Genomic DNA, 15,629 nt, shown 5'->3' on the forward strand with positions numbered 1-15,629 from the left:
GACAACATACACATTTCTCTCAATCTCTATTCATTTCTCCCCCTCTTCCTCTCTCACTCTCTCAAACATATACACGTGCAAGTGAACACAGTCATTCACATCGTGGTATATTTACAAAACATTGATGGCATAACTACAGAGTTATATCCCCCAAATTTGGAAGGTCATAACTTTCATAAAAATGAATATTTTTTTATGAAATTTTCTATGCATATATTATTTATTATGTAGATTCCGAATATACAAGAATGTTCGGTGAAACTGTTTTGGGAGGGGGGTGGGGGACAATTTTCGGAAATTCCACTTAAATTCCTCTAAACTTCCAGGAAAATGAATATCTTTTCGTGAAATTTTCTACAAATATACCTTGATGTATGTACATTTCAAGCATGTAGGAATTTTGAAAGAAACAACTGCAGGTTATGTTTGAGAAGTGTTCCCCACTCGGTGGTGTTTCAGAGCAAGTTGTCCATATTTGTTTCATTTTTCTCTATTATGTGCGTATGTGCATCCGTACATATCTAATGAAGTAATAGGCAGTGAAGAGATGCCGTCATAAGAAAACTTATAACTACCTCTATTCCTTTCTCCCCCTCTCTCTACCTCTTGCTCTCTTGCTCTCTCAAACGCATACGCGTTCAAGTACACAATCATGCAGTATAATATAACTCATGTTTGTCAATGTTTTGTAAATATACCACGATTTTCACTAGGGTGTTAGGGTTAGGGTTTTAGGGTTCAGGGTTAGGGTTACGGTTAGGGTTAGGATTAGTGTTACGGTTACGGTTTTAGGGTCAGGGTTAGGGTTTTAGGGTTAGGGTTACGGTTTAGGGTAAGTGTTAGGATTAGGCTTAGGATTAAGGTTGTGTAATCGTGCTGGTGTTAATCTGAAAAATTACAGATATGTGAAAAGTACCGACCCTGCCATCTATTATAACTTTTGTTCTTCTGTTTAAAATATACATAGATTATGCCTCCAAAGAAGAGAGTTTGCTGGGGAAAAACAGCAACTGGTTTAAAATGACAGCAACATTCCAGAAGCTACTTTGAACATAATGCAAAATGGTGCATCAACATCTTCTGCCCAATCTGATAGAATTCTGGCAAAACTGTGTACCAACAGATCGCCAGCAATTGCTTCATTACAAATTGCCGTCATAGCTCCTGCGAAAAGGGATTACCCTGCTATGTATAATCAGGGCAGCGCAAAAAGTTGTTTTGCACAAGCATTTCTATAGCCAATTAGACGGATGAAATTTACGTACGCTTAATAATGTTACGCAAAACAGCCTTCAGACTTTCCCTATTAATTTCATGGTCTTTTGAATTATGAACATATTTACATCATAAGGATTTTTTCGTTGTAAGGCTTTCTTTTTCAGTTGATTTTCACCTAGCAAGACTTATCGTAGATGGCGTAATAAGTCACACCCGGACAAGGTCGGGTTATACTGCTAGTAATAGTAAAACAACTAAGTTTTCACTGTATCAACCAGACTACAGTACCAGTCACAATACACTTCCAATTCTTTCTTGATTGCGCCATTCTTTTTCATTTAACTAAATTATCTTCCCATCACCATGGAGACCTTCTAACAAGCCATTTTTGATCTCTTGAATACCATTCAGCAACTGCACAAGTCCACCTGTTGTCTGTAAACTTTGTGACATGTCTGACCCAAGGGAACTTGTGCTTTCAGTATTCTGCATTCACACCATTCACTTTGCTCCATTCTAAAATTATCTAATTTTAAATATGCTCTTGTAATGATTTCTTACAATGGATCTTTCCTTAGCCCTTTGTACTGTAGCAAGTCAATGTACTTCCCTCTCCATAGTAGCCAATGTTTCACTGGCATATAAGAACACAGGTAGGACAATGCTATTGAAGTCTGGCACATATTTTCTTCAGTAGACATACACCTTTACTTCCTTGATTTCAAAGCTTTTAGTTGTGTGCTACATTTTCAAACTGCATATATTTTATTTTCATGTAATTCATTTTAAAACCTACTGCTATGCTATGGGCATCTAGCTCTGTCAGCATGATTTGCAGTTGACCTGTGGTTTCAGCAATGAGTATGATGTCATATTGGAAATGTGTTGATATTCATAACACCTGTCCAGTCAATGTCCTTAACATGCGGTGAAATGCATTTTAGAGATGGTATTTCTTTGTTTGATGCCCTAACCACTCGGAACTCTTACTAGTGATGATAGCAGAGCTATATCAGTGTTGCATCCAGAGTTCACATCCCTGAGCAGTTTGGAGTATTGTGCTTGAAAACCTTCCATTTCCAGAGATTTCATCTCAACACTATCAAAGAACCTTCATGTACTCAAAAAAGTGATACACTGAGGTAGCTTGTATTCTTTCACTCATTCTGTAAGCTATGTTAGAGTGAATATATGATGCATCATACTGTAGTTCTTATAGAAACCTGTTTGCTCACTCAGCTGCTGCTTGTCAAAATGTTTCAATAGTCTGATGTCTATGACCTCTAAAAACAGCTTAGAGAAGAGAGACATGAGGCATATGATATATACGTCACCATCATTGTTGTTTTAACATTCACTTTCCCATGCTCACATGGGTTATCTTTTATCTTTTACTTGTCTCAGTCATTAGACTGCAGCCATGCTGAGGCACTGCTTTGAATAATTTTTAGTCAACTGAATTAACCCCCAGAGGCAGATTTTCTTCAGTTGGATACACTACTTGTCACCAACTCTCACCAGTTTCCAAGTAAGGTAATATTTCCCCATGACATGTTTTTGTGAAGGATTAAAAGCAAAGGGCAGTGCTTGCATGATGGGGACACTCATTTACAATTATCACGCAATGTCAAAAAAAGTACACAGTAACACACACACACACACACACACACACACAGACATGTGTGTGCACACATACACATGATAGAATTCTTTCAGTACAATTTACCAAATACACTCAGAAGGCTTTGGCTGGCCTGAAACTATAATAAAAGGCACTTGCCCACAGTACCATGCAGTGAGACTGAACCTAAAACCATGTATATATTGGATCATCCCATCATCCAGTTTTTTCAATTACATGAACTAAAAGTTGAAGGGGGATGGGATAAACTACCTGCATCAACTTGCTATAAAAGCAGGTAGTAATTTTACCTTGTCTTTATTCTTAGTGCAAGTTTTGAAGACTGTGGTTCAATCTTAACAGTTATTTTTTCAAAGCTATAATGGAAATGACAAAGGAGCATATTCAACATATTTTGTGTTCAATAAACACAACAGTAAGTGCGAGGAATATTAATGTAGTATATGGGCGTTGGACAGTAAGCATAAGCCAGTGTCAACAGTGGTTCCAGAAATTCCAAGCCAGAAACTACAGCCTAGAAAATGAGCCTCATCCTGGATGATCTGTAGAGCTCTTTGAGGATGCCCTGCAAACCCTGGTGGAACAAAACCCCATCATAACTGTTGAGGAACTTGCAGAGAAGCTTGGATTTGGCCATTCAATCATTCATCAACACCTGCGTGCCTTTGGAATAGTCAGCAAATTGGGTCAATGGATTCCTCACAAACTTTCCAAGTCTAATCGCATTCAGAGTGAATGTGTGTTCTTCTTCACTGTCACGTCTCACAGATGAACTTTTTTTCAACTGAATAGTGACTTGTGACGAGAAATGGGTTCTCTATAAAAAAGTCAAGGAAAGGAGAAACACCCCAGGCTAAGGAAGGTCTTCACCCACATAAGGTGTTGTTATCTGTTTGGTGGGATATGAAAGGTTTAATCCACTTTGAACTTTGAAACCCAAACCAAACTATAACAAAGATCTACTGCGAGCAGCTTGAGCAGCTTAAGTCAGCACTAGAAGAAAAACAACCATCTTTGGTTTCAAGACAAAAGGTGTTCTTCCATCAGGATAATGTTCAGCCACATACAGCGAGGATGACATTCCAAAGGCTGGAGTAGTTTGAATGGGAAACGATGCTCTACCCACCATATTCACCGGACATTGCCCTATCTGATTATCATTTATTTTGCATTCTTCAAAATCATTTGGATGGAAAAAATATGAATTCTATAGATGAGGTCAGAACAGTACCGGAGGAGTATTTTTCATCATGGACAAGTGAATTTTAGAAGAGGGGCCTTGCAAGTCATCCAGATAGATGAAAGAGCATTGTAGAAAATTAAGGAAAGTATATTTTAGATTAAAGAACTTTGTTTATCTTAATTTTGAAAACTAAACAAGAATCATAAAAAAGCTGCATTATTTAAGGGATGACCCAATATATACACAGTTTTGTGTATATGTATATGAAGAAATGGAAAGCCCCTGGTCCATCAGATATTCCCACTGAGATGCTTAAAATACATGGTTGAGTAGGATACAGCTTAATCACCTGTCTAATAAACCAGGTTCTACAGGAAGTGGCCTGCCCAATGACCAGTGTAGCAGCATTACAGTTGGCTGTTACAAGGGTAAAAGAGATACCTTACACAGAGGTATCAAACTGCTAGACAAAATTGCAGGTCATGAAAGTTAAAATTAATTAGAAACAGAATTAGACTGGATGAGATGCAGTTTAGTTTTGCACCAGTAAGATGTACTACTGATGCCATCTTCCTAGTGAGACAGTTGCAGGACAAGTACAGGATACAGCAGAAAGGTTGCTCCAATTTCAATGGTTAATAAAAAACAAATACATGAAGATACAAGAAAAAACTTTGTATTTGTATGAAGTACATTAAATTCCATTGTAATTCAAGTGGTTTTGAAAACTGTATCACTTAAGTGGCAACTACCAATGTCGATGCAGTTTTGAAGCTCACCATAGCCCTTTGAACCATGTGTCGTGGAATCGCATCGATTTCCAGAGTTGTTGCTGCTTTTAAATCTTTTACAGTTGCTGGCCGGTGTTGATACACTCATGATTTGAAGAGTCCCCAAAGAAAAAAATCATGGGGTTAAATCTGGGGAATATGGGGGCCACCCAAGGTCACCTCGCATAGAAACAAGATGACTTGGAAACATGTCACAGAGGACTCTGAGTGAACACTGAGAGATATGCAATGTGGCACCATGTTGTTGGAACCATAGATCATCTGGATCATGATCAGCAAGTAACTGGACGACTTTTGGATGGAGAAACGTTTTGAGCAGTTCATAATAATGGTTCAATGTAACAGTTACTGTAACACCTTCCCCTTGGAAAAAATAAGGACCCCACATGCCAAAATCACCCATGACACACCAGACGGTAACCTTCACACTGTAGAGTGGTCGTTCATGGAATTCACAAGGGTTACTGTCTGACCAGTATCGGGAGTTTTGTTAACCCTCCCCGATAAATGGAAGTGCACTTCATTACTGCAGATAGAACAGCTGTTGGGAGGATGGTCTGGAGAATGTCTCGACACAAAGTTGTGCTGGCTTCATAATACCTCTTGTTTAACTCCTGTACAACCATTATTTTGTAGGGATGCATGTGGAGAGACCTGTGTAAGAATCTGCAGACAATTCAATCAGATATGTGTAAGACTAATGCATGTTTTTGTGCGGAATGTTTGGGAAACTGTTGTACTGAAGCTGCCACAGCTACTACATTTTCTGGCCTGTAGTGGTCCTAGGACAGCCAGGACTTATCCTGTTTAAAGCTGATGATGTTTGTCTAAAGTTGGAAACCCACCGGTATAGGATCATGACGGTAAGGGATCATCTAGTATGGGATCATGACGGCAAAATGCAAAGTGTCTTTGGAAGGGACATTCCGTTGTTATGACGGAATCACCATTCTTAACAAACTCTTCAACAACAAATGCACAATGCTCTCCACTCCAGGCCATGGTGGGTACTACTTGAAACAAAAAAAAAAGACATAGAATTTAATGAACTTCATAAAAATACAAAGATTTTTCATGCAGCTTCATGTGTTTGTTTTTTATTAACCTTTGAAAGCAGGGCAACCTTTCTGTCGCACCCTCATCATCATTGTTGTTGTTTAACGTCTGCTTTCCATGCTGGCATGGATTGGATGGTTTGACTAGGGGCTGGCAAGCCAGAAGGCTGTACCAGGCTCCAATCTGATCTGACAAAGTTTCTACAGCTAGATGCCCTTCCTAACACCAACCACTCCAAGAGTGTAGTGGGTACTTTTTACGTGCCACCAGCACAAGGGCCAGTCAGGTGGCACTGACAACAACCACGCTTGAATGGTGCTTTTTACGTGCTATCAGCACAGGACCAGTCAGCTGGCACTGGCATCGACCATGCTTGAATAGTGCCTTTTATGTGTCACTGGCACAGGAGCAAGTATTTAGCTAAAAGTAAATCATTTTGGTAGACATTCCTTGACCTGGAGAAAGCCTTCAACAGAATTCCTTGCTTTGTGATATGTGGTTTCTGATGAAACTAGGGGTTGACAAATGGCTTGTAAAAGCCATACAACTCTCATGTACAGGAGTGATGTCAAAGTACAGCAATGAGCTTAGAGTAACAGAGTCCTTCCTAGTCATTATTGTTCTCCTAGCCAAAACAGATGAATTTAAGCCCTTGGGAACTATTAAATGTTGATGACAACATTCTTATAATGGAATCTCTAGTAGAATTAGGGAAGGAATTCCAGGTGTGAAAGTAAAACCTGGGATCAAGTTAACTTAGCAAAGACCAAAGTTTTAGTGAGCAGGAAAACACTTAGGACTCCTTTCCTCTCACATAAATGGCTCTGCTCACTATGTAAGAGAAGTGTAGGCAGGAATTCCATACTCAGTATAAACAATGGACACACAAAGGCTTCAGTGGAATTGCAGGAAGGTTAATGGAGAAAGTAGTATTTGTATGTAGAAGATGTGCAGAAGCAATAAACACAAAGGAGATGTGAGAAATTGATTTTCTCAAATGCCCTAGGGACTTCCTAGAGGTAGTAGATAGTTTCACCAGTCTGCTCTGTGAAGTGGTTGGCGTTTGGAAGGGCATTCAGCAGTAAAAAATTTGCCACAACTGACCTCATCTGTGCTCGTGCCAAGTAAAAAGCACTCAGCTGGATGGTTGGTGTAAGGAAGGGCATCCAGTCATAAAAACCCTGCCAAAACAGACACAGAAGACTGGTGCAAGCTCCTGCTTGACTGGCTCCTATCAAACCATCCAACCCAGCATGGAAGACAGACGTTAAACAACGATAATGATGATGATGAAGGTGACCTAATTAGCAGTAGAGGAGAGTGTTGTTCAAATATATTGCTTGAATAAGACCAGGATGGTGTCAGTTCAGAGAACTATTAATTTTGTTAGCTACTAAAGGTCTCTCTCTCAGAGTGAAAGGCAGATTGTTTGATGCTTGAATACAAACAATGCTACATAGTAGTGAGATGTGAGCTCTGAATGCAGAAGGCTTGTGAACATTAAAGAGGAATGATGTTAGCATGCTCTGTTGGATGTGCAACATCAGACTGCATATATAGCAAAGTGCTAAGGTGTTGGGAGAAAAATTAGGCTTAAAAGAAAGTAGTGTACAAGAGAAAAGACTGTACTGGTTTGGTCAATCCACTATTTGTATCCTCTCTTATGTTTATCTTCTTGTACCATGAGTTTGCTCTAGCACCACCCTCCATCACTACTACCTTTGTCTTCTGACAACTTCCATCCATTCTTATTGAATATAGGTAGTCATGTATCTCCTCTACAGCACCTTTCAACATCTGGTATAAAGCCACTTCCCTTCATCTATTTAGTCCTCTTTCTTTTTCTCTCTTTTTTCCTTGTTTTTTGTCTTGCACCTTGCTTGGTAATCTCATCATTTATTACCTGTGACATGAAAAAAGCATCAAGTACACACTACAAAATGGCAGACATTAGGAAAAGCACCCAATTGTAGAAACCATGCCAGAGCTGACTGTGGAACTAGACACAACCCTACAGTTTGCCAGATCCTGTTAAGTTGTCCAATCCATGCCAGCACAGGAAACATATATTAAATGATGATGATGATGCATAACTACACACACACACACACAGAGGGTGTTTGGAAAGTAATTGCATTTTACCAGAAAGGATATATAAATGAACATAAACTATGTTTATATGAATAGTTTTAATCAAGAATGTAATTACCATCATTTTCAATGACTGCAGCCCAATGGGAAAGTAATTTTTTTATGCTGTGTTCAAAGAAACCTATTTCTTTTCCTGAAAGAAGTTTGAAAGGCTATCTTCAACTTACCTTCTGTTTCTGAACAAATGGAAATCCATAGGTGCTAAGTCAGGTGAGTGTGTATTGGATGTGGAAAAACCTCCCGTCTTAACAATCTTATTTTTTCTTGGTTTATTTTGAAGAGTGTGGTTGTGTACTGTCATGCTGGAGAATAACACCTTTTCTGTTTAACAAAGATGGCCACTTTCAACATAATTTTTCATTTACAGAATCAAGTTGTTGGCAATAGGCATCTGCATTGATGGTCCTTCCATGTTCCAGTGGCTTGTAATGGATGATACCTTTTATGTTCCACTAAACACAGAGTTAGGATTTTTGCAGAAGAAATTCCGGTTTTGATGTCGGCCTCTCATTACATGACAACTATTGTCTTTTTTGTTTTGTGTTGTGATCAAAACCCATTTTTCATCACCTGTAACAATGTGCTGCAGAAACGACAGGTTTTTATTCTTGGCTAGAACATTGCTGCAGATGTATTTGGTTTTCAAGCATAAGCTCATGTGGAACCCAAATAGCCTCTTTGCATGTTTTCCCACTTTGCTTGAGATGTTCATGGATAGTTGAACATGACACATTAAATTTTTGCACCAAATCTCTGATGCTTTGACATGGACCTGATACAATAGTCTCATTCAAAGTGGGTTGTCTTCTAGAGCGAGGCTTGTCAGATATGTCACAATCGCCATCATTAAACCTTTTAAACCACAGGTGAAATGTATAAGCTTTCACTGCATCTGGATACACTTCACAAATGTTTTTCATTGCTTCTTTAGCAGTACCTTCCTTTCAAAACTCATACAGTGAGCAATGGCGAATATGTTGTTTCATAAAGTTCTTATCCTACATGGGGTTAATTACCGAAATAACTATGAATGACACATTTCCAGATAAAAGAGATGATATACTATTTCTAGAAAAGTTCCTGCCCATTCGACCTTGGCTCTGATGTGATTGGTTGATTCATATTTCATAGTGGTGAAAAACACAATTACTTTCTGAATACACTAATGCACACACACACACACACGTATTTAGACAATTCATTTTTAAGAAGTATCCTTTAGACAACAGTAGTCATCATCATCATCATCGTCATTTAATGTCCACTTTCCATGCTGGCATGGGTTGGACAGTTTGACTGAGAACTGGCAAACTGGGAGGCTGCACCAGACTCGTCTGATTTGGCAAAGTTTCTACAGTTGGATGCCCTTCCTAACGCCAACCACTCTGAGAGTGTTGGGTGCTTTTATGTGCCACAAGCATAGGTGCCAGTCAGGCTGTACTGTCATCAGTCACAACTATGATTTCACTCAGTTCAACAGCATATTGCCCAACAATTGCAGGGTGCTTTTTCTAAATAGGCCAGTTATGCAACACCGGCATCGGCCACAAGTATGATTTTACTTGGCTTGCTGGGTCTTCTCAATCACTGCATAAGTCTCGGTCACTCATCATTCCTCAGTGAGACCCAACATTTGAAAGTTGTCTTTCACACCTCATCCCATGTCTTCCTGGATCTACCTGTTCCACAGGTTCCCCTCCACTGTTAGGGTGTGACACTTGTTCACACAGCTATCCTCGTCTACATGCATCCCATGACCATACCAGAGCAGTTGTCTCTCCTGCACACCACATCTGATGCTTCTTATGTCCAACTTTTCTCTCAGGGTGCTTACACTCTGTCGCATATGCACACTGACATTACACATCCAGCAGAGCATATTAGTTTCATTTCTTTCAAGCCTACACGTCCTCAGCAGTCACAGCCTATGTTTCACTGCCATGTAGCATGGCTGTTCACACACAGACATCATACAGTCTACCTTTCACTCTGAGCAAGAGGCTCTTTGTTACCAGCAGAGGTAGGAGCTCTCTGAACTTTGCCCAGGCTATTCTTATTCTAGCAGCTATGCTCTCAGAGCATCCACCCCTACTACTGACTTGGTCACCTAGATAACAGAAGCTATCAACTACTTCTAGTTTCTTCCCCGGCATGCAATGGAATCTGTTTTCTGTACATTTCCAGTGCTTATTGCACCTTTGCATCTGCCACACACAAAAACTATCTTCCCAGTTAACCTTCCTTTGATATCGCTGCACCTCTTGTGTCCATAGCTTACACTGGGTACATTTTGTGGAGTTTCTACCTACACCTTTTCTACAGATCAAACAGGGCCATCTACCTGAAGGGATTTGTGATTTGTCCACCTTCCTACTTACTAAGACTTAAGTTTTTGCTAGGTTAACTCTAAGGCCCTTTGATTCTTGACCTTGCTTCCACACCTGAAACTTCTTCTCTAGTTCCGGTAGTAACTCAGCTATAAGAGTAAGGTCATCAGCATAGTGGAGCTCCCAGGGGCATCCTGTCTTGAATTCCTCTGTCATTGCTTGGAGGATTATGATGAACAAGAGGAGGCTGAGGACTGATCCTTGATGTATCCCTACTTGTACCTGGAATTCTTTGCTATTCTCATTGCCAACATTCACCTTACTAACAGCACCCCTGTACATGGCTTGTACAGCTTTTACCAACCACTCATCTATCCCTAGTTTCCACACTGACCACCAGATAATTGATCGGGGAACCTTGTCAAAGGCTTTCTCTATGTCAACAAAAGCCAAGTACAGAGGTTTATCTTTGGCTAGGAATTTCTCCTACAGCTGTCTTACCAGAAATATAGCACCAGTGTTGCTTCTCCCTGGTACAAACCCAAACTGCATCTCATCTAGACTAACTTTCTCCCTAATTAGTTGGGATATGACCCTCTCTGTGTCTTTCATCACCTGATCTAACAATTTGATACTTCTGTAATTATTTCTATCTAAAGCATCACCTTTACCTTTGAAACAGTTGACTAGACTATAGCCTACACTGCCAGATATTTTAAGCATCTCAGCAGTGATTCCTGATGGGTCAGGGGCTTTCCTTGTCTCCATGCCCTTCATTACTTTATCTACCAAGGTACTGCCAATTTAGATAGCTGGTCTCTTAGTTGGGTCAACATTTGGCAAACTCTCTTTCTCCCATTCATTCTCTTCATTTAGCAACTTTTCATAGTGGTATCTCTAAGTCTCTCTTTGCAGCATCATTAAATGCAAGTGTAGCATCATCTATGCGGACACATTTCTCTCCTATGACATCACAATTTTCTCTCACACACTGTCTTGCAATTTGAAATACTTCAAGTCTCTGGTCCTCACGACACAGAACATTGGTAAATTTCTTCTTATCTGCTGCCCCTCTGGCTAAGTAAACCCCTCTACTAGCTTCCCTTCTGACGATCTGATACAGTTCTCTGCTACCACCACACCTCCAGTCCTTCCATGCCTGTTTCTTTTCCCCAGTGGCTCTGTCAACTACATTGTTCCACCACCATGTCACCTTGAATGAGTAGTGTTATTTATTAATATTTATCTGCATATGCATGGCTTAACCACAAGACAGATTATATTAAAGTAACAAATATCTACAATGCAAATCATTACATAATACAGTCCTTCATACCCATTAAAAAGATGGGATGACTACAATAAGAATTTTTTTGGTCATAGATCTGCTCAGTCAGGGTTGATCAAGAGCTAAACAACAACTTACCAACAAACATTGAAGAATTGAGGATAGCAACATTAAACTCAGAAATATTGAAGTCACATGTTGTAGAGGGTAACACAAAGGAAAGAGACATAATCTCTATTGCATCACTGGATACAGCCCAACCACAGATGAAAGTCAACAGATAATTGAATATACCATTTCCTGAAAAGAAGAAAGAACAATGGGATCAAGATGATACAAAAACAATAAATTAAAGCTAATTTCTGAGATGGAAAAATTTGGGGGAATAATTTGCAATCCATTCCAAATATGGTTCCGTGTCAAAAACAATGCCTTATTAGAACCTGTTCAGAATGACCTCTTTTGTTGTTGCTATTCGTTAGCCCCAAGTAAACTCCAGTGAAGTTGACCTATGATTAGAGGCAATCCAGCTGCTACCCTCTCTTTTTGGGGGTGTCTAGACTATATTAGTTGATGTGTTTTTTAGGCTTTTAAGACTGTGAACCTGTAGTGGTCATGTGTGTATATGTGGAGTGTGTGTGTATATGGAATGGTGTGTATGTGAAGCATGTGGATAGGACAAAGAAGATAAGGTATCAGACTAGCAGCTCATGAGTTCTAAGTTCATAATTTCAGTAAATTGATTGTTGTGTGCCTGTATAAGACACAAAACCCTCACTGTCCAATTTTCATGGACTTAATTATGTATGATATATTTTACATTCATGGTTTTGATAGATTGTTAAGAGAAAAATCATTTTAATGCTAGACATGTTCCTATTCCTACTAGAAACCATAATATATGTAACACAGGATAAGTATACACACTGTGCTACATAAATCTCAAACATATATCCCCTGTTAATCTCAATGTTTAAAAAAAACAAAAAAAAAACACTTATTCTAAATGAACACATATTTCTAAATGAGAATAATCAGTAAGAGAAAGTCTGAAGCACTACACTTTTTATTTTAGCATTTTGCAGTCTACATTCCAATGTTAGTACATATGTATTTGCATACTTCTATGTATATACACAATGTATGCATGAAACTAAGGAAGTAACTGCAGTAAAGAGTAAACTGGATTTGAAGTGACACAGAAAGAATATTACTAATCTCAAATAATATTCTTACTGAATGGTTGAATGTTTAGTGAAGGGAAGGTTAGTAATATCTAGTTATAAAATCTCAAGAAGGGATAGAGTAGTAACATAAAGCGAGTAGCCACATCAAAGTAGCAGATGAATGTTACTACTAGTTTAACCCCAGCAGATTCTCTGCTAGCTGGTTTTCAGTGAAAGCTCTGCACCCTTTATATACAATATATTGCTAGTAGGAGGAGCAAACCCCTACTGGAAGGTAGTAGGGGTTCGCCTCCCCTGTTAGCGATATAAAGGGTGCAGAGCTTGCATCGAAAATCAGCTAGTGGAGAATTTGCCTGGGGTTAAACTAGTAGTAACATTTATTGCTACTTTGATGTGGCTGCTCGCTTTACTGTTATTAATATATTTACTTTTAAAACAATGCCCAAAGTTAAAAAAACCTTTTTCTTGGATTATAATGGAAGACTAGAACAAATAATAACAATATAGTTATTTGTAATAATTGTTATTACACAATACTGCCAACAAGTATGACAACAGGTTTTTATCAAAATAGTTATAAATAGTAACTATTATACAGTGTTACTAGCAACACTTGTGAAATAAATCAATATCGCACATTACTAAAATACTATAGATGATAAAGAAATATGCAAAATAGTAGGCTCTATACTTTCAAATGAGTAAATAAAAACAATTAAGTAAAAGTAGACACCAACCAGTTGCTTCCAAGGCATCTTCATATGATGTAGAGTCAGGTTTATTATCCTCTAAAAGAAAAAGAATTAAACACAAATGAATATACAACACTTTATAATTTAACATGAGATGATATTACATTCAGGATACTTTATAACAGATAAAGCATTATCAGTTATAAAGTATTATAACACATTAGCATATCTGTATCGTCAAAGATGCCAATGGTTTTATTAATGATAGATAATGGCATCTCAAAACAATGGGAGAAACCATTGATAAATGTCAGCAATCAAGTAAATATATGTACATACAAAGAATTGAAGCACTGTTGTACAGTTATAACATCTTGCTTGCGAATACACACGCACATGCACGCATGCACACACACACATGCACACATGCATACACACACGCATGCACACACGCATGCACACACACATACATACATACATACATACATACATACATATCAATTTAAATACACAACCGAAAGAGCTACTAATGGTTTCATGCTACTATGATACTTGAACAGACATATTTATAAAATACACTATGTATCTTAAAGCAATTTTTCTGGTTCTGTTTATGCATAATATATATATTTTTTAAAATAGAATGTTGGATAGTAAGAAAACATGGAAAAAACAGATTGGTGCAAAAAATGGAATAAGTAAAAAGAAATGAAATATAAAAAAACTAAGATTTTCATCCTCCCTTATTGCAGAAAGCTCATTAAATACAACCAGTTTAGAACAAAATAACAGTTAATATGTGAAAGTCTGCAAGAGAGCAACTCAATCAGGAGCCAATCATAGATTGACCAATGATTTTGCATTCACCAAGTGCTTAACCTTATAAACTATTTTTCAGACTCCAATAACCATGGACATATAGCTTCTTTTCAAACTGGAGATAGAAAACCATAACAGTCAGTTAATTTGTAAACAAAAAAGTACAATATATTGTCTGAGCCTTAAATGGGATGGGTTACCGCCCTTAGATTGGTCTGGTTAGCAAATTTTTACAGTCCTAATCAATGAATGGGGAATTTCCACCCTTAGGCTGGTTCCAGTCCACAATTATAGCCCTAATCGATACATGGGGAATCTCAAGTCGGCAACAGGCAGTGTTTAAAATGCAGACAAGGGTTATAGATCTCATTTCTGGAGTTTAAGAGAGTCACTGGGTTAAGCGTGTCTTTAAGGATCCTTGCCCGCTCTTCTATGCAAAGCTTGCATTGTCTGCTCCCATTTATATAGGACTCCAGTTACTCTATAAGCCTTTATTTAATTTCATATGGAATTCCTTCATCCTTAAGGTGCTACACATGGCTGGCTAGAGACATGACATAACACCTTTCCAGAATCCTAAAATAGGCTAAAGGTCAATCTCTCTGACTTCACATATCAATAAAATCATGGAGTGAATCATCAGAAGGAACCTACAGGAAAATGACCTAATGAACAATACACAATACACAGCATGGCTTTTGTCCAGGAAGAAGCGGCCTCACACAGCTCCTACAGTACTATAACTGGATTTTGAAACAGTTGCTTGACCATTCAGATGTCAGCATGATATACCTTGACTTTGCAAAGGCATTAGATAAGGTAGATCATGGCATGATATGTCATAAGCTGTGAAACCTTGGCATTGCTGGTAAAATGGGAGAGTGTCTGCACGACATCCTTAAAGACAGAAGTCAAGCAGTTGCAGCCAATAGCGCCCTTTCTGAGGAAACTCAAATCCCAAGTGGTGTTCCCTAGGGAGCTGTTCTGGGGCCACTACTGTTTATAATAGCCCTCTTAGACATGTCCATGGTCATTTGGACAGCCACTGTCACTAGCTATGCTGATGATACAAAATTATCACAGGCAATAAAAAATCAAGATGATATCACAAGCTTATAGTAGGACCTGAATGCAATACACAAGTGGGCCAAAGTAAACAACATGCAGTTTAATGCTGGAAAATTTCGAGCACTGCACTATCAACTCAACAATGCACTGCAGCCTGCATATACAGGACCCGAAGGCATTACAATCCCAGAGTCACTGGCAGTGAAA

General features: G+C 38.6%; 1 protein-coding gene across 1 annotated transcript in view; it reads right to left on the reverse strand.

Moving 5' to 3' along the window:
* The window catches only part of LOC106875730 (synaptic vesicle glycoprotein 2C), a 189,936-nt gene that overhangs the window by 135,751 nt on the left and 38,556 nt on the right, over nucleotides 1-15,629 (reverse strand). The window contains exons 2-3 of the mRNA XM_052974466.1: nucleotides 13,581-13,631; nucleotides 11,795-11,956 (exon numbers count right to left, since the gene is read on the reverse strand). Of these exons, the coding sequence (XP_052830426.1) occupies nucleotides 11,795-11,956; nucleotides 13,581-13,631 (213 nt within the window). The remainder of the gene's footprint in view (nucleotides 1-11,794; nucleotides 11,957-13,580; nucleotides 13,632-15,629) is intronic.

Source organism: Octopus bimaculoides, chromosome 18, assembly GCF_001194135.2.
Source record: "Octopus bimaculoides isolate UCB-OBI-ISO-001 chromosome 18, ASM119413v2, whole genome shotgun sequence".
Classification (NCBI taxonomy): Eukaryota; Metazoa; Mollusca; class Cephalopoda; order Octopoda; family Octopodidae; genus Octopus; species Octopus bimaculoides.